This window comes from Manduca sexta, chromosome 25, assembly GCF_014839805.1.
Source record: "Manduca sexta isolate Smith_Timp_Sample1 chromosome 25, JHU_Msex_v1.0, whole genome shotgun sequence".
In the NCBI taxonomy this organism is placed as follows: Eukaryota; Metazoa; Arthropoda; class Insecta; order Lepidoptera; family Sphingidae; genus Manduca; species Manduca sexta.
This window is the reverse complement of record NC_051139.1, coordinates 9029656-9050457: the sequence shown is the minus strand read 5'-3', so window position 1 is coordinate 9050457 and position 20802 is coordinate 9029656. Positions and strand designations below refer to the sequence as shown.

General features: G+C 34.4%; 2 protein-coding genes across 9 annotated transcripts in view; one reads left to right on the top strand and one right to left on the bottom strand.

Moving 5' to 3' along the window:
* The first annotated feature begins 75 nt into the window (after positions 1-75).
* LOC115450515 (delta and Notch-like epidermal growth factor-related receptor) lies at positions 76-17963 on the top strand. 2 transcript variants are annotated; one of them, XM_030178597.2, is made up of 13 exons: positions 76-158; positions 804-858; positions 4516-5149; positions 7007-7221; positions 7356-7528; positions 7878-7996; positions 8359-8518; positions 9184-9438; positions 12697-12839; positions 13867-13989; positions 14165-14267; positions 14356-14531; positions 14978-17963. In XM_030178597.2, exons 3-13 carry the CDS (start codon positions 4619-4621, stop codon positions 15191-15193), a joined length of 2214 nt encoding a protein of 737 aa, XP_030034457.2. In that variant the 5' UTR covers positions 76-158; positions 804-858; positions 4516-4618; the 3' UTR covers positions 15194-17963. The 2 variants fall into 2 exon arrangements, with proteins under 2 accessions (XP_030034457.2, XP_037298527.1); XM_037442630.1 differs by lacking the exons at positions 76-158; positions 804-858 and adding an exon at positions 3298-3665.
* Positions 17964-18773: 810 nt separating this feature from the next.
* Positions 18774-20802, bottom strand: part of LOC115450822 (protein grainyhead) — a 125670-nt gene continuing 123641 nt past the window's right edge. For 6 of the 7 annotated variants that reach the window (XM_030178971.2, XM_030179052.2, XM_037442627.1 and 3 more), the window contains one exon: positions 18774-20620. In XM_030178971.2, coding sequence (XP_030034831.1) covers positions 20482-20620 — 139 coding nt within the window. In that variant the 3' untranslated portion in view covers positions 18774-20481. The remainder of the gene's footprint in view (positions 20621-20802) is intronic. The other variant, XM_037442628.1, reaches the window with a different exon arrangement.

Sequence of the window (20802 nt, the reverse complement as noted above, 5' to 3'; positions counted from 1 at the left end):
GTTGTTTTTTTTAAACCCTGACACAAACCAAGGCCTTATCATTTTTAATCAAACATAATACCTGTTTCGTAGGAGCTCTCACGTGCGTGTTGAAAAATTCCAGTGACAAACATTGTAAAAAACAACAGAATGTGAAATTTTGGCACCAGAGGGCAGAGGTTCGTATCAAAATAAGTATAATTACAAGTGTAGATTGCATAGTATATATGAAACACGATGTACTGACAAAATATGAATAACCAACACATGTGGTGTGTAATTTTAGAGATGTATGTATGTAGGAAAAGAGAATTATAATTATGAAGATTATTTTATTACAGTAACTACAGTGCTAAATGGATTTGGATCTGGGACGGTTAAATCACGTCTTAAATTATAAATATAAGCTACTTTTATCCGGGAAAGCTGCATAATGGGGCTATTACTCGGGAAATCATTTACGTAGATAGGGCCGCTCGTAAAAACTAGTACCCAAATATTTTTGAGTCAATAAGTATTTTTAATAAAAGTGTTAGAAAAAAATATTTACGTCGATAAATCATGTGGAAAAAAAGAAATCTTAACTTTCTTGGATGAATTTATTTTCCAATATTAAATGTACATAGTTCTTTAAATCATGTAGGGTCTGTTTTTCTTTCCAATGTTCTAAGTCTCCATAACATTAAGGTACTATCTTGCTAAAATATTTAAAAAAAATTGATTTATCGTACATACAAGCTGCTACTTTATCCCCTTAATGTTTTTGAATTTTGATACTACGCTTCAATATTCAGCAAGCTACCCAGAATTCTATTATCCCACAGGCGACTGACTATCAATCTGCAAACTATTGCCCGGCGACTCGAGCAACGTAATAGCGTAAGTTAAAGAGAAGTATATTATGCTGAATTTAAAAACATAAACAGAGGCTTATCTCTGTGTTATGATCATAACTACAATACTTACAGGGAATTTTGTGCCATAGTGTTGTTTGTCATTCTGAAAAGTCCACAACCACCAATATTATTTGTCTTGACATTTTTGGCTTAATCAAGAACATTTATAATAAATAAGAAACTCCTACATACATCTCTAGCCACCTTTTTCGATACTGATATTTTCGTCCCACAATGACGTGATACTGGCGAAGGTATTGCTTTGACGAGGAAAAAACTTGGCCTTGTAATTATACAGGTAAATCTACAGATTTCTAGAAAAAGGTAGGAACTTATTTAATATTTTACATAATAAGTTTGTAAGGAGAGTCGTTAATCATTGGTCGACATGAACACGCGGTAAATATGTACTTGCCTGTAGCGAAAAATAAATTTCAAAGGGTTTTATAGTTCATTTTCTTCTGCAAAATTTGCTTATAAACAATTTAGAAGTAGTACCACAGATAAAAAAAATATGTTATGTAATAAGCAAATGAATGAGAAAGTCGGAGAGGGAGGTTCTTGCCTGCGGTGCTTGGAACCGTGCCAACGCGCTTACGATCGACTACCCTTATCTCTGCACAGATATATAGCTAATACGGATCGCTTCACTTTTACCAAGTAATGGAGAGGACGTTAGCGCTTTGTCGATGACCGGCATCGTGCTGTGAAAACTTCTTATTGGGTTACGTTCCAATCTCCCTGCAGCAACAACAAAATATAGAGTTTATAACAACGACGTAGCTGGTAGATAAACTTAAACTACTTATAAAGAGTAATCCATTTTTTACAACAGGATAGCGGTCCTCGAATGACGGTTCCTTAAAATATAAATAGGTTGCGCTCATCGCTTCATCCGCGCAAGTAATTATTTGTAGAATAAAATTCCTACTTTGTACTTTTCTAACATTTGTCAATAACGTAAACATTATCATAAATGTTTATATGAAATAAGATCTTTTCAGTAACACAAAGGAAGGGTTTCGGTGTCTAAATTACTTAGAGGGTTTCTAGATTATTATTTCACGTATTTTACCGAAAACATAGACGTGTAAGAAAAATGTAATAACTATAAGTGTAGCTGACAACGGTCAAAAAAGTAAAATCCGCATTATATAAATTATAAAAAAAATATTTATTATTAAAAATTCAACGAATGGCATGCTTAATTGCCATACAAATAGAAAGATACAAAGTTTTCATTAAATTAATTGTTCTAACTTATTTCAGAGTAGTTTCCATTTTAAAATATCACCGCGTAATTGTCGCTAAAAGATTTATTTATTTTTCGTTACCTTGCCGTTACACTTCGACTTACTTTTAAAGCTATCCCGTGCTTCTTAGCTAACTCCATTGCTATCTGAATTTTCATAATATTTTCTTCCTATATATGATGTGTTTGATTAATTGTGTAGTGCGTATTACAATTGTTTTATAGACTGAGGATCATCATCGATTTTGCAAATGAATTTCTATATGGATGAACTTACCTATTAGCGCTTTTTTTGCCCCTGAATGCAAGTAGGGGCTCGTAACTGGTGCAGAATCACTGACGCAACCAATCTCGTTGCATGTTTGGCAATGTATTTGTATTATACTACACTTACCTTCAGGCCTATTGTAATTATATGACCGAGCCAGAATAAAACATTTTTAGAACATTGTTTTATTAGGATGTTATTATAGCCGGAAAAATCTTGATTATTCATTAATATCGTGTAGGTATTGCTATGTAGATTGTTGAGAAAATATTTACGTGAACAAATTATTAAATAGGTAAGAATGTCAATTTAATTAAACTTACTGGTATAACAAAAATTAAAAAGGTAACATTTCCAAATATACAGAAGCTGCAAGTCGTATCAAACAACGCGCTCGTCTGCAGCTTGAACATATTAGTTCGATCAAGATATGTGCCCTCTTGACCTAACTACTTCGATAAATTTGTTGCTTTAAAAAATAAAGACATAATAAGTAGAATATTTTATATAAGTATTTTCAATATAAATTGATTACTTTTAATAATATCATGTACCTACGCATAGAGGCACCCTTACATGTATATAAATATGTTCCAAAAAGGCTGCTATACGAAAACGACCTTCTTATAAACCCTAGTTATTGAGCAACCTTCTAGTACTCCAGTCGAAGCTTATTTAGCAGACCGTATGTATCGATTGAAAGTGTATATTTTTTGTTTCACTAGAGAGACGACAAGTATATCATAATATATCGTAAAAATAATAGATATACGCGTTAATGCATTTCAAGAGAAAATGGAAAACGCTGTCAGTTAACAGTACGGTTACGTGAAGGAAATCGTTGGCGTTTCAGGCGTGGAGTAAAATTAAGTAAAGATACAGATGTGTGAGGGTGCGCGCGAGGGGTGCCGGGGCGCGGCGGCTCGGCGCCCCTGCTGCCCTTAGTGCCGCGGAGGCTGCAGTCGATCCTGCCGCTCCACGCCTGCTCTCATATACAATATTTTCTCGCCAAAACAACCTTAATTACACACAAACATTAAAAATTATACCAATATGGTTTAAGATATTGTATCAGTGGAGTGTCCTATTCAAAAATCTATAACATTCTACAGTTTATATGTAACTAACCAGTGATTGACTAAAACATATTAACATTTGTTTCAAAGTGGCGGTGTTATATGAATTTATTTTATTTTGGATTGTTTTTGTGAAACATTTATTTTATTAACCAATATGATGCATTATCATTATACTATTTCTGCATTCTTACGTAAGTACAGTTTAAATAGAGTAGTATGTTTGTGATTGCTTAAACCCCACATCGTGTTATCTAAGTTCTAATCAGCATAATAAACAGAATAAGATAATTTTATTAAATGTATTTCACAAAAAAAAAACATTTTATAAACTCATTCTGTTTATGTCACAAAAATCCACATACATATTACAGCAATTATAAATCTCTACCCATAGTTGCACCAAACTGAAATATTTTAAACTTACCAACCTATTCTTGTATAGACAAAGTATTGGAGCTTGTTAATATTGCGTATCATAGATTATTACTACGCTGGAGATTGCGTATCTTGCCAAAGCTGTTGTTTGCACTCATATCCGATTTGATGTATTTAGAGTTCAAAAACAATAGCAATTGAACATATTTAGACAAGCTTTGTTCGTGTGTCGTAAATGGAAATATATGTTGTTGAATTGATGCATAATATTTTAATTACGTTTGCGAACAACCTCTACCTAATAAGTACATCACTACTTGCATATAAAGTTTTTGTACACTATATATTACATTTTAACGTATTAGATAGTATAAATAAGAATATTATATTCAGATTTTATTATTGGGTAAACTTTATCGGAGGTTCCCACTTCTTTTGAAGAGGGTCACTCCTCGAACGATGGCTCTACAATTATACGCGTTCTCACTAAGAAGTGTCACTCTATCGCATTGTGTGGACTAGGGAAGATTGTTTAACTTTTGAAAAATAAAATGATGCTATTATATTAAAAATAATGGGTATTTTGTAAGACCTTTCACCATTGGGTAAACTATATTAAGTAATCTAAGTTATATGGGTTAATTTTGCTTATTGTAATTCCGACAGGTCGAGCTTTTAGGAAAATTGGACAAATGCCAAAAGAGTAACTGTAAGGAACTGTTTTACGACAAATAAAAAGGCTATATACATATTCAAGTGTACTATAAACATGATGTGTATTACTCTGGCTCGGTACACTATGGATGACCACAGGAGGACATTTTGCTATTTGCTAATAGCGTTGGCGTTAATTCTATCATTAGCAGGCACGTCATACTGTGAAACTACATCCCCACCAGGAGGTGGTTTGAAAACTATCCAATTTTCACAGCCTCCGCAAAATATTGTTTTTAAAAGCCAGACTGCGCCGCATTTGACCACTACAGTCACATCTTCTGTCGCCACTTCAGGACCAAAAGAGAGCACGAAAACGTTGCTAACAAAGGCACATGTGACGACTGAAAGCCCTACTACCGCTCGCCATTTAACAACGAGATTGTATCCGAGCACAAAAACCGCAGTGAAAAGTGCAAGAAAGCTAAAGCTAAACACTAGCTCTAGTGCCCTTGGGGGCGGTGCACATTCACCAGCACGACTGCAAGAACGACTGGGGGCCATAGATTGCGATCTACCCGTGCTGCCGAGAGACTCCCGGCTGTGGCGAGGCAACGAGACACACGAACTTACTTTGCCTGTTACGGTAAGGAATTTATTTCAACTTGTTATTATTATTGTTGTTTAGATTACATCATATGCTTTTGTGTAAAGTTCATCTACAAACTTATCGTAAAATTTAGTGTTTGATGAAGTTTTAAGAGAGTTACATTATGCATAGTAACTTTTACTTATGGATGTTCAATATAAAGAATAATTGAAATAAAACTTGGAATACCTGAAGATCTATACAAAACTTGCGAGGAATGTTTCTCATCCAGGTAGCGACCTTTGCTCTTCTTTCTCTATCTCTTCATGCTCGACTGATTCCACTTTTAATAGGACTTTCGTACAAAGCTTGCCGAGTAATCACAATAATGCATGGTATCATAACATGTTCGATGTGCCGGTAATGGATATTATGATCCCTTTACAGTCGAGTTGCTTTATAAAGTATATCGTTGTCAAAGATGGTAAAAATAGAAATTTTTGACGATACTTACTAGCAAAGAAAAGGTAACTACGCCAAAAAACCTTGAGTCGACTCTTGTTATAATTACTAATGACCACTACCTAAATAACTGAACAAATTAAAAAAAATATATTAAATATTTAGATTCTGTTAATACTATAGGTACGCTAGTGCGCAACGTAGTATTCACTAAAGTAAAAGGAGCAAAAATCTTTTTAGTGATGCTGTACATTACAAATATAAGGTTATTTTGATCACCTATTTGCATTGTTTACCTACTCAGACGTTAAAAATAGCGAAGGAGGGTCGATACCTAAATTAAGGATTCGTATTTCGGGTGTATATATTATGAAAATAAATTATTATATATTCACAAAACATAATTTTCTAATATTAAGGCGATAGACTCGATCTATATCATATTCTAACGAAAAAAATGGCTTGGTTAGTAGTAGGTCCTCTATCTACATTTTCGAAATTACAGGCGTGTGTTAATTGATGTCATTATAATTGTAGATGGACGTACTTAATTTGGCATAATATGTAATTCCATATTAATAAACGATAATAAAATGATACGTTCTAATTTATTATTTAGATAGTAATGTAGGTATATTTACTAATTAGAACTGCGCCCGAAACTGATAAGGCACTGTCTTAAAATTTGGAGCATTATTGCAGTCGAATATGTAGAGCGATGGCGCTCTGCTGATCTGGTTAAGTGGCTTACCTAAAGACGGGCCATTTATAACATATTAACTATGCATATTGTGCCCAATGTTTTTAGTTTCAAGCAATAACGCAATATTTTCTTTGACTCTCTTATACGGCCCACAACATTCTTGTTCATACAAGTTTGATCGTGACAGCGGCACGGAACATAGCGAGGTCGAATACATAAACTATAAATCGTCTTAGTAGAAAAGAAATAAGGAAAAATGCTTTTTGCCTGATATAGGATTTTTATTTATCATTTTTGCTAAACAAAATGTATTTCCATTCATGTTTATGTATATAAAACTTATTGGCAATGCGAATAGTCACTTAGAGGTTGTTTAATGTGGGCTCTATAATTTACTTGCAGGCTTTCCCATTATTCTATGTCAATTACCTTATAAAATATGGCCGTGTAGCCATAAATTTGTTTAATCGATGCATTTAATGTATTACACAAGCATGGTCAACGGCATCATATTGTATGCATATATTCCATCGTCCTCGAACTCATGCCTACATTTTTGCAAGCTTAGTGATAAGAATGTTATATTCACGATTGATTTATTATTCTACAGACATCATATTAACTACACATTTCCATATGAACCACCAGGCATTTTTACCACATGCAATAATCGATAGAAAATGTATGGTATTTTCAAAGCATTCGCATTGACTCGTATAATTAATGTGTTTGTCTGACTTGCGGTATGGATGGCTGAGGAGTGCGGGGGCGGAGGTGTGGGGACCGCGCAGGGTGCGCCGGACGAGGAGTGCCCCCCGACCATCGTATCGTGGGAGGGCTCCGTCGATATACAAAGTGGAGATATCCTTATCGTTCGTATCGCCGACTCCTTGCTCTTCGAAAACTTCGGCCGGCCAGAGCTGAAGAACGGCACTCTCGAAGTGAATACGACACATGGTGACAAGTGAGTATATTGGTTCATAAATATATATGTAGCAATATACTTGAGTATATACAGAAAGAAATATATCGATCTGCTGAAAGCATTGACCTGTGCAACTCATCATAATATGCATCAACGTAGTGATATTTTTACAGGCCCCACCGCTTGCTGTTGCAGCCAGCCGTTTACCAAGTGACACGGCAAGGTCACGAGCACTGTGATATATCTGATGGAATGTTATTAGATATTACACCACTCGACGAGCGTGGTGCTAAACTCTTTACCCTTTATGATAAAGATCTGACCGAAGGCGTCAACCTACTCATAGGTAACAAAATAATATATATTTATAATAATGTTAAGTACAACACTTGAAAGAAAACCTCTAGTCAGGCACGTAAAACGCGAAAAGATAAATGGCATGATAGTTATAGCGAACCGGAAATAAAGAAAAAGTTTAATGGAAACCATAGATAGTGGGAGTGAAAAACATTCAAATAGTGTGAATTTCTGAGAATGATAATATAATATATGCTTGAGGTTTGAAAAACTTGATTCAATTTATCACAATACGACTTCCTAAGAAATATTATATTGTGAACTTTGCTAAAGTCCTTGAATTAAAATAGGAATAATTTTTCGACATGTATATGGCAATTCTTTTTTATTTTGTTTAGTGGTGTCTGACAATTGGGGGTCACAGTGCGTAAGATTAAAGGTGACCGTTAAGTCGGACAACTGCGGCGAATCGCAAGATTGCACAGGGAAAGGCGTTTGTTATACTAATGTTTCTATGGTATGTTATCATAATTATTTCTTGTAAATACTTTCCCTCGTAAACAATTAAAAAATATTTTGAATAAATAAAACGTTACGTTTATTTCGTGAGGTCGATAATTTGTGACGGTTTTATACATGTACTCATAATTATTTAATTATTCGGTTTCAAAATTGTAATATATTCTGTTTCCTGTTTTGAATTTCGTTCCTAGAATTTTATTATGAGTTTCACACGAAGAAATCAGTTTTAATAAATATTTTCCATTATTTCTATCTATTAGATAGCTACACGTCACTGTCATATTTACATTAGCAATACATGATGTAAGTAATAAAAGATATCACGTATTCGGATGGATAAACGTAATGTATTTACAGGAAGGGTACGAATGTCAATGTTGTTCGGGATACGTAGGCCCTCACTGCGAGGAAAGGGACGTGTGCAATCCATCACCGTGCCTGAACAACGGCATATGTGTCGACCTCACGCAGCCCGTCAGCGAGAACGGAACTAAGTACCGATGCCTTTGTCCTTATGGTAAATACTCTATTCAACCATGGAACCACTGTGAAATCTACGGCTTTAACGCTTCCCTGAACAATCGATACATGCCTACATGAGTTTATTTTTCTTGTTAATAATCTTCTATACTTTGATATTTTATATTTATAAACTATCGAATATGCGTCAAATAATAAACAAGCTGGAAAATGGGTGAATGTTTTGTATATACGTACGAACCAAATTTATCTAGCCCGGCATTACGCTTCAGCGGGAATCGGTTAGCCTACAGGTACGGCGACAGTATATATTCGTATTTTGCTCAATTAAATATCAATGTTGGACAATCTGGCGCTCGTGTCGTGCCATATTGTATGACGCAACTTTTCAGCTTTTCAATATTTTTAAATTCACAAAAGTAACATTTCATTTGTATTGTTATTAATAATGCTTACGGGATACCTGCATTTAATCATAAGGATTTTCACGCAAGTATCTGCTGAATAGATAATGACCGTTTTCAGATTTTGTTTATCATTATCTTACTATGTAAATTACTTATGTCACAATCTGGCAAAAATGGTTGCCAAAATATCAATTGGTCATGAATACACAATTTCAGTATCATCGAGCATTGCGCTGAAATTCCCACATAGCGTTACGTCAAAGTTTTCAAACAATTCAAAAAATGCTTTTTGTAGGCTTCAGCGGCAAGAGATGTGAAAAGGACCCGTGTTATTCAGCGCCATGTTTGAACGGGGGTTCGTGTATGAGCGTCGCGGTGAATGGGTCGACCACGTTCCGCTGCGCCTGCCCTGACGGCTGGACGGGGGCGCGCTGTGACCTGTCTATAAACGGCGGCGCCTGTGCCTCCAACCCTTGCGTGAAGGGTATTTGTATCGTGCAAGTGGACACCCAGCCCGATGGACCGGAATACCAATGTTTCTGCCAGCCAGGTGCGAAATTTATTTATGTCATGACATTTATGCTTAAGATAGACGGTCGTGTGCCGTAATAAAAATGTATTTCATACCCTTTTGCTTTTACATGGTTCTGTGGATGTTCTCATATATTTTTCGTTTATTATGCAGAAGGTTTTTGCTTTATAGTTATTTCTCGGACCAGCTCTTGCTTAGACTTTATGTACGTTTCTCAAGAAAAAAATATTTTTACCAAATGTTCTCTTTTGTCTCGAATAATATATATGGTCATTTTTACATTGCATTGTATTGAAAAGAATTATAACCTATAACATAATAAGTACTCAATAACATTTATTATAAAGATAACTAGTACGCAATACAAAAATAAAACGCTTGACGGGTGCACTCACTAGGCACACACTCACAATTACGCCTTTTATTCCTGACGGGGTAGGCAGAGGCTCAACTGGTGCTGGTAAAAACCAAAAAGTGAATATTTTCCGCAGGAATTATTTCATCCCACGATGTAATAGATAGCAAGCCTATTGCCATTTTGGGCACAAATTCCAGACTCCGAGTTGATACCAAATAAAAAACCCAATATCACATGCTGTCGAGATAAAGTAGGAAACTAGTTAAATGTTATTAAGTTATTGAGATCGGCTGTAAATAAGTTACCAAAGCAATGAGTAGCATTTGTTTAAGAATTTACCAATTTAAATCACTTGAAGAGTCAAGCATTTATTTACAAAGCGAATAGTTTGGAACTAAATAACTTTAATAATGCTTAATCTTGTTTGTGAATGTTGGAAGAGCGATTTTGCTCCGTTGATTTATTTGGGACGAAGTTGGAAGGTTGCCCGGAGCAACCGAGGCGGGCTCGCTGTTACGTATCGCAACGCGCCCAGTAGAAAGCACGCTTTATTTATTTGCAATGAAAACGTCAATAACAGAAAAAAGCAATTTGACGCTTCGCTTCATGTATTAACTTGGTATGGGAAACGTCCTTTTTATTCAATTTTATCATAAATTACATTTAATCCACCGTTTATAACTGTTTAACAATTTACAAAACGTAGCAAAATATTTCAAATACGTGCAGGGACTTGATTTTTTTTTTTCAGTATACATATCTAATCTCGAATTACATTACGTTGAGTAAATAACTTATATCCTTGTTTACATTGTAAATCCAAGTGACTAAAGTATTGTAGCGAGACTGTACCGTTTCTTTAACTAACATAAAATAAAGTAATAAATGGGCAAAAGTTTTAAATTATTCGAAGAAAATATCATTCTACATAGCTCGTACGATCGCTTTACTGTTTGTTTTGTTTGCCGTCAATTTACATATAACTGTTGTTTTCCAATACCCGGTTTTCGACAACGTGGAATCAATCAAAATATTGGAATGAAATCAGGCAAATAAATGGAAGTGAATTGATTAAGGCGGTATTCGCTATGGCAGGAAAAAATGGGGTTCGGGATATACATGCCTATCTATATATGTGGTATAAGTACAACCGCCCCACGAGGTGGATTTTGTTTCGACTTTCGGCGTAGGGAAGGGAACGTTTTGTGTATTTGATTTACTGACTACCCATCATAGGAATAGCAAAGAATTAAGTTACTTTAATGACAAAACGTTTCGAGCTAAACTATTTATGGATATATTTGGCGAAATTTTTGCTACTTACTTTTAATATCGTTATTATTTTTTTACCAAAAATCGCTACCATGTCAACATTATTATTTTAAACTACTAAGTATTCAGTATTCAGTAAATCTACTATAAGTAAGTAACTGTATACCTGGCCTAATGCGATTTAAACCCTCGCAAGACGTGTGTGACAATAATTAGAAAAGACTAAATGGGGTTTCACCTACATACCTATTACCGTCAAATATAGTAGATAGGTACTGCTCATGGACTCTTTAAAACAATTATTTATATATAATTTAAAGAAAAAAATTGATATCTGAAAATACAATATAATTTTAGTAATTTACTTCAAAAATAATCATGTTAATGATAATGATGCAACGGTGTAGGTTATAATAATATAATATATTCCGGTTTACATAATAAAATATTTCAAAATGGTAATTACTCACACTAATCTTATATGACGTTTGTGCTGATAATTCTTAGTCAAAAGTTCGGACTCTATATTACTTTAAATAACAGTAAAACACCAAGAGTAATTAAGCACTATTATGAGTAGGAATATACAACGATATACTTAAATTAAAAACTATAGCTATTAGGATTTGAAAAGCTTATATGGTGGGTACATAAAGGATTAGGTCACAATATCAATATCAATATAGGTAACAAACAGAAAAGTACTTTCCGTATCTATTCTATATAATTTATGAAACATAATAAAAAAAACGCCCCACTTCTTAAGTAATCAATAGTCAGACGGAACGCAAAAACTTCAGCGCCCTTCACTATGGTCGTTCGTGTTTCTAACACTAAATGTTTTTAGCCTCTGCCCTTGGTCCGCGCCCATGGCTTGGACATAGCACTGACTATTTGCGCTACTGGCAAAATGTTTATACCAATAAATGCTAAAAATATATAGGAAGTTGTAATGCTAAATAATTTCTTCCTATATCGAGTGCGCGATAGTCTAGTTGGGAATGGAACTAAGTGCCAACGAAGTTCCGCAGGTTCAAGACCCAAGGTACACACTTCTGGCTTTCGCAGAATACGTGTGTATTCTTTATAAATAATATTTATTACTGTGAAGGTAAATAATGCGAGAAAACTTACATAATTGAGAATTATTCATAAGAATTCATAGGTATGTGATGTCTGCCATCCCACATCAGGCCATCCTGATGGACTAAGGCCTAAGTCATCTAAGTGGTATAAGAAGCCTATACTCAGCAGTGTCTAGTACATAACATAGGGCTAGTATAATTTTGATTTCTATTTTAATTATTTTTACGCATCGATGATTTCTTACATTTGTTATCGTGAATGTTAATGGGCGGTGATCATTTACAATCGTACTCACTTATTCGTTTGCTTGCTCTACTATAATATACTGAAAATAATTGGTTTGATTGAGGTCCTCAGCAGTCTGATAATTTTTTTTCACTATCCAGATTCTTGCCCTATCTGCCTATACAATTCCTATAAGCTTGGATCGATAGTCACACGGATTTTATGATACTAAGCCATGAAGCTCGGCGCGTCTCTGGGACTTGGAAATATATTCCAGCTGTGAGATATATTTGCTTATTTCACGTGATACAGATTTCATATTTTATTTGATTAAGGTTACACAGGCGAGCGATGTTCGCTGGAGTACAACGAGTGTGAATCGTCGCCGTGTAGCAATGGTGGCACTTGCACTGACAGGATCGGCGGGTTCGAGTGCTTCTGCGGTCGCGGCTACACCGGCCTCAACTGCCAATCAAAGGTAACTTAAACCAACACGTTATTCTACTAAAGCAAGATATATAACTACGTATACTAAAAATTAGATGAATTATCTTGTCAAATCAGTGTATCACGAAACTTATAAATAAACTAAATTCGGTATGTTATAAAGTTTATTTTTAAACGTCACCGGAGCATCGGGCTACATCTTGTCTAGTTAGACTACTAGATAAAAGACAGAATATCCAATTTTTTGTAGGTTTTTTTTTTTAATTATCGTTTACGTGGTCTATATAAGCAAATGAGTGACGAGTAAGTCACTCACCTGTTGATAAGCCTCAACTGCCTTCATACATTTTACAATAGCGCCGAACCGTGAAGTTACCGTGTAGTTAACCCTGATACATTTAATATTGAGAATGATTGGGCATTATGTCATCATGTCCAATAATTAATATGGATATTAAACATATAAAATAAAAAGTTTATATAACAATAACAAAATCCAATCATTCAATGTCAGTAATACAGGAAAAATATCAGTCATTCACTTCAATCAAACACATTAACTTTTAAAAATGCTATGGCATGTCATGTTCGTTTTAGTTCTTAGTATTTTATTTTTTAGAGTATAATCCGACAATTGCGTGTTTTCGTCGCCTGCAGTAAAGGTTTACCCGTCACTTAATATTTTAAAGTAAAGTATACATTCGTTATAATACATCTGCAGTTGATAGATAAGGGTAAGGAGCAATTAAGTATTTCAAAGAAGCGCAAAAGTCATTTTACGAAAGGACTGCAAAGTATACATTAGAAACTGATAGTCAATTATTATTTATATTTAACTCAAAACACATAAATAATACGTACTAATATTAGTTTATTTCTGCATCTGAGCAGTTTTTCATAAGAATGTATGTGAAGTCTGCCAACTTGCGTTAGGGTAGCGTGGTCTAAATCCTCTCATTCGTAGGCAAAGGCTGTGCCTAGCTGTGGGACAGTATATAACACAGGGCTGATATAATATAAACTATTTCCAGTGCTCATATGGTTAATTTTTGTTACAGGTGGATCTGTGTAAACCAAACCCTTGTCCCGCTCATCGGGAGTGCGTGGATCACGGGAACATTTACACTTGCAGCTGCCCGCCAGGATTCGTGGGCGATGATTGTCATGTTCCTGCTAGATCCGTAAATATCATTCTATTTATAACTGCTTACACTGTTAGATCTTCCTGCTTATCGTCCTTATTAAAAAAATATTATAGATTATTTAACCAAGTTATGATGTCTATTCTATAGATATACCGACTATAATAGTTTCTTTAGTATTGTAGATGTATAACATGGATACTATTGCTTTCAGCCATGCGACAATAATCCGTGTTCCCACGGCGGTACATGCTCAAGCATCGGCGACTTCTTCTTCTGTTCTTGTCGCCCAGGATATACCGGCAAATTTTGCGAAGGTATGAAAAACAGAGTCCTTAGATTCTAACTATAAAATTTCATTACAACATATATGTATAAGTATAAAGAATTTTTGGATTTTTTCAGATGATTTTATATTAGAATCTGTCGTGGGTGGTGAAGGCGGGATGGAAACAGAATCTCGGGGCGGTAGTTCGGTGCGTGAAGTTCGAATGCCTTTAGGATTGTACCACGATCGTTTACACAATGTGTACATAGCAGCTGGAACCCTGGGAGCTGCGATAGCTATCGTTGGAGTCGTGGTAATTTTTTAAAATTGTTTTACAATTTATTTAGAATTTGCAATAATTAGCTTTAGTAGACTAATTATTTCGTTGTTGTAGGATGAGTAATTAAAATAATAACGTTATATTTTTTCTTAATAGGGTAATCCCGAAAATTATAATTGATCAAACTTACCTACTGATACAGACAATGTCAAATAATGAGAGGAAAACCCCGACGCCCAAACCATTGGAGCCTAAAGGAGCTTTGATGCTCTGAATATTTATAATTCCGGAACCTTCCTATTTGCCACGTCTCAAACACAGCCTAAGACAAAAATATATTAAATTTCGGTTTTGTAAAAATAATACAGCCTATCTGTAATGTATCTGTAATATATATCTGTAATAATCTGTAAAGTCAAATATTTCGTACACGGGTACCGCGGTGACCGTTACAGGTTGTGATTTGGCCATCATTCCAGGTAACAGCATGCCACTGCCGCGTGAACAAGACGTACTCGCGGCTGTTGTCTCGCCTGTCGCGCGTGTCGTCGGCCGGGCCGCCGCACCACTGGCTGCAGGACAAGCGCGCGCCGCCCGCCGCGCCGTGCGCGCACGCCTCCGCCGCAGTCGAGTCCGCCGATATGTACTACACCCTCGATTTCAGCGACAGCCAGAGCTCCCCCCTCATACAATAGCAATCATTTTGGAACTGCTCCGAGGGGGAACGGTTCAAAATACAATTTTGAATATGATAACGCTTAATACAAACTATTGTATGTCGGTATAAATTTGCGAAACAAAGATAATAGCTACTTGGAAAAACTAATTTAAAGAACAAGATGCCGATTTAAATGGAGATAAAAACCATACCCACCATCGAAACAATTCAACCATTTGAAGCTTGTAACAAAATTGTTTTAGTATAATTATGTGCGTGGGAGCCGGAAAGGAAGTTTTACGAATATTTTTTTAGCCATTACACGACCTTGGCCTTGTGAGTAAATATATATATTACTTACCTACCTGTTATTCTAATATAGCAATTATCGTGCTAGTTAAATGTATGATTAGCTACTTTTGAGAATCATATTATATATGTTTATTAGATTATTTTTAAGTAGGTAGTATGTAATATTTTATCTTTGTGAATTTACTTATGTTAAGAATGAATTTTTCGAATTTTATAGTTTACGATATTATTTAAAAGTATGTACAGCTGGATTTATTGTTTTGAATATTTAATTGCACTACCCACAAACATGTCAGTATTTCCTTATTTACAAAACATATTTTTTTCCGGAACAGAATAAAAAATAAATTATAGAGCGTTAATCACTTCCTACTGTAATATACTTAGGTACCTGTGCTATATTATGACAATTTATTCTACTTTATGTTTTAATATGAGCCATACAGAAGCCAAATAAACTTACGTAATATTAGATATAGTCAAACAAATTTAATAAAACTAGGAATATATTCCAAAACAATTTAAAATTTAGAAGATGTTTAAGTGTAAACGCTTTAACATAGCATTAATTTTAGAGCGTTTTTGAGCTTATAATAAAAATAATTACCGAGACAGATAGTATCTAAATCACACATGGTATTAATTATTTCTATTGTTTTTAAACGAAACCTTATTTGAATAATAAAAGAGGTCCGTTATTTTTAAATTCACTTCATTGTTCTAATTGTTCTACATATAAGAGGTGCAGTGTGAATTTGTTTTTAACTTTTAATCACACTAACACAATATCATCATCTACACGTAACATTAGAAAACAAAATCCCCTTTTCCGCCTGTCAGTATGTTATCGATTTTCTCAAAATCTACTGAAAGAATTTGTATGGAATTTGGTACGGAGATAGTTTAGGACCCTGGGAAGGCTATAGGCTACTTTCTATCCCGAGAAAATATAAAGTGGGACTTTTGTCCCAGAAAACTCCTTCATGCGGACGAAGCCATGAGCAAAAGCTAGTTTTGTTATATAAGTTCCATGCTAGACGTATCCTATATTAAAAAGCAAAACAAAAAATATTTAAATCTTGACAAATTACATTTATGTTGTACCCAATTTATTTGTAGGTTATTTTCCAATTACGCACGCTATTTATTGGCTCTGTAATGTTTTTGAGATAATCGAACTTCAAAATCCAAACAATCTGTGGGAGCACCTTTGAATGTTTCAGTTATTAGGCTGTATTACTTTTAACAGTGTTACCAAACTATAGGTATCTACATTATTAAGTCGTGATTACAAGCATTGTTTAGGTGCGTGTAACAGAACTTATTTCGTCTCGTTTATGAGTGTCTTGAAATACAGCTTGACAATATTTTGTTGCGTTAATGCTTTTTTATTATTTCTAAGCATTAATTGTCAATGCTGATATATAATAATGGACTCGTAAGCGCGACAACGAGTAGTTAAATATGTAAATGCGATAATTATATTATAATAAATTATATTCTTAAAATAATCTTGATGGTTAGTTATGATATTCGTATTATGCGTGCAGTAAGTGCCTGTGAGAGTGTTTGGAGAAGCTTGTTTCATATTATTTTATTAAATATTCCGGTTAGATAGTATATTTTAATGGTATTATTGTGTGAAACGTAAATCGATGTATAAATCAAAATTAGAAATGAATGGATTTCCGTAAATATTCCAATAGTAAGTATATTATTTTACAAGTTTCAATGCGGGGATATTTTCGGCATAACACCTTACTGAACCATAATATAATACAACGTATATACGGAAATCCACATCATAGTATTTTTCTAGAGTTTTCAGACTATGTAAACATTGTTTTAATTATGGATTTAATCTAATCCCGTTACGCCAACTGCACATTTACACTATTTCACTAGGTAATTACTAGGAAATCAATTAAAATCCAGGTTAGTTTCGATGTTTGCATAGTCTGCAAGTTCTATTATCAAATAGTGTACCTAGATAAATTTTGACTGATCTTCAAAATAGATGTTTTCCGAATTTCTAGTATGCTTTCCGTGTATGCGAGCTGTGATGTATATGATTACTATAATACTCTAGTGTGCTAATTTTCTTCGTTTACGTTAAGGTAAAAATAGTTTGAATTTTTGTCTCGATTTTGCGCTATCGTGCATTTGAAGCTTTTATGTGTAAATACTTTAGATATTATCGTTAACGTATTTAATAAGATCTCATTAAAATTATAAAAGTTACTTTTGTGTTTTATAGTACAATCGTTTTATTGTCTTATATTTAATTATTATGCACTTACTAGTCAAGTACATAGATTTAGAAAATTTACAGAAAGTAATATTGGTCATTAATTACTTAACATATTGTATCTATTTGATGCGTTTGTTTGGTTTGACGGTTATGTAAATTTTATTGTAGTATGTAGATGTATACGACTGGCAATCAATAAAATCAATAACACAGAAAGCATTCAGTTCGTGATCCTGTAATAAAAAGTATTGTAAAGGTTTTGAAGAAAAACATTTTTATTTAGAGATTATAAACTTTGATAAAAATAATTATATTAATAATATTTTATGACAACTTACAAATATTCAGATAAAAGAATAACGTAACATCTATTCGATTAAAACTTAAGTACAGTAAAATTTAATAACGAAAATGTGCTACCACTTTCGGGTTGTGTTTAACTAGTGTGACTAAATCTCGGCGAAGAGGCGAGCGCGCGTCCTCAGCGCGCCGCCGCCGCTCCGACGCCGCCGCCCGCGCGTCGCACTACTCTACACTATACCTAGCAATACAGCTTGTGTACACCCCACGGGTGCACTAAATAAAACTCTGATCAATTGCACAACCATTCCTGCGGCGTCGGCGGCGGCGGCGCCTCGCACGCGCCATATACACTACTACACTGATTTTACGTATAATTGCTATGATATTTGTGACTTATGACGAGATTCTGAATCACGATCTAACATCATTGTAAGTAAACATTAAAGCTGCACAATTTATAATAATAATAATAAGTACATAAATAAATATCGTTACTTGAATAAGTAAAAAGTAAGTATAAAAACAATATCGTTAGAGTCCGCTCGCGTTAATGGCAAATGCAGACTTTGAGCAATGAACGCGTATAATATATAACGAGACGAAAGCGAAATTTAAAATTCCATAATAGCGGTGAAGATAAATTAACAAGTGTACACGAGCCAAACAATGGAAGAGGACACCACGGACGGACCTAGTCACGACCACAACTCTGCGTCACCTCGACAGAAACAAAACATATACAAATACAATATATAAAGTACATCATTATATATCGATAACATTACCTTAATATAAAATTCGGTGTCTACCTGCAAGTCACATGTGACACAGTAATACGAGCTATAATTAAAATTATACATCTAAAATCATTACGTATTCTAAATTATGACATAATATGGCAGTTAATCGAACCGATCGCACTAGGCACATTTCTCATTATACATCTCAGCTGATTATTTCTGCGACCAATCCTATCCACGGTAGGTACAGGACATTCTCATGAATTTCGAATACAGTAAATCGGTGGAGAAAACTTAAGGATACAATGTAAATTTTGGATTTATTTCGGAAGATTACGGTTCGGTTCTGTACTACGGATAATGTACCCACGTCACTTAGTTCCACTTTGCGACGGTCAGAGGTTTGGACTACAAACAACTCCACAATGCTTTGAGACGTCCCAGGTAGTGTACGGGTTAAATATTAGTCAATCCAAAAGTGACAATCACTACGTCAATTTACATTGCTAATTGAGATGAAATCTTATAATATAAATAATAAGTCTTGGACAAAAATACTTTTCATAAACTAAATTGTTGTCATGGCCCGATAACCTACGTAACGAAATTCATTTAAAATAACAAAATCTATTATCATAAAATCTTAAACTTAAACGTAAACCACTCCCGTCGGTAATAACTTTAATGTTGTTCAGATGGACATTCGTGACTATGCGTTTGACTATTATGTATGTTAAGTAAATATTATGCAAAGTTGAGACTGTTTATAACATGGAAATCATATTCGTATCCATTGCTTCCATTTTTAGCATACCCTTTAACACGCCAACAACCAATGGACATTAAAAATTAAAATTTATTGATACCAAACGTTTATTACTGCGGTTTTATAAATACTTAACTACGTAATATATTTTAATGTCAATGTTTTAAATATTTCAAATGTTTTTAAATATTTTATAGTCACTTTATTGGAAGCAATGAACATAATGTTTAATCCTAAAACTAAAATCCTTTTTTAGGTACTAAATGAATGAATTGAGCGAGCTTATAAAGCAAACTTAAGCTTACAAACTTAACAAAGTGGATGGCATTTAATTTGACTTAACTCACTTACATTAAAAATATAATAATTATAATGAGAGAGGCACTTTATCCTTTAATGATCTGTGACAAGAAATTCTTACTTTATCATCATGGCAAGATTAGAAGGTACCTGTTGAAACGTTAACTACATACTTATTTTAATAAACAAGTGAATGGCACGCGCGTTTTCATTTAGCAACAGATCACTCATTTAACAAATAAGATTTATTATATCATTCAATAAACGAAGCATCTGGTTACCAAACACATATTTCTGCCATCACTACAAATAGTTGAGCTTCGTTGTGATTTCATAAGGCGCTACGATATATTTACAATATGGTCCCACTTTTATTAAATTACAACCAAGGCAAATTGTGACAATCAGTTAGTTATGACGATACATCACTTAAAATAAATTTCAATCTGAGATCGACACTCTCTGAAACGTAATATCCCATTAAAAAAGATTTTCACTCGAGTGCTAAAAGGGAATGTTCCAAGTTTAAGTAGTACTAAACTGTCCATTTATGTAAAAAAAGTATTGATATATTGTGTTATGTTGCGGCGCCAGTGGCCACGTTTGGTGAACCTTAGCTCCGAGAACGTCGGAATACGCGACAGCAGCGGCCGCTAGTGTTCCGACGGCAGTTCCACGAAGGTGATGTCGTAGAGACGCTCCTCTTCGGTGGCCGCGGGCCGCACTTCCAGAAGGAATAAGTCTTCGTTGCAATAGTACGCCAGCATGTCATCGTCAATTTTGGCCGTAATCCTGAAAAAAGGTTTATTGTTCATACATCTGTCGGGAAACACATTGCATTGGACTTGTTCTGATTGACGTTGGTTTCAAATTAAAACATTCAATTCTCATTATAAAAAACTCACAAATATTACTAATTTAAACACAGATTAATAGTGAGATTAATATTAAGTGCACATTAATTATTATTAATG

What these genes read in the sequence shown, in the direction of transcription:
- LOC115450515 (XM_030178597.2), top strand. Translation starts at nt 4,619, where the DNA reads ATGATGTGTATTACTCTGGCTCGGTACACTATGGATGACCACAGGAGG. An exon ending in AATACGACACATGGTGACAA is followed by an intron (nt 7,222 to 7,355) that starts GTGAGTATATTG and finishes ATATTTTTACAG; the next exon opens with GCCCCACCGCTTGCTGTTGC. An exon ending in GTCATGTTCCTGCTAGATCC is followed by an intron (nt 13,990 to 14,164) that starts GTAAATATCATT and finishes TATTGCTTTCAG; the next exon opens with CCATGCGACAATAATCCGTG.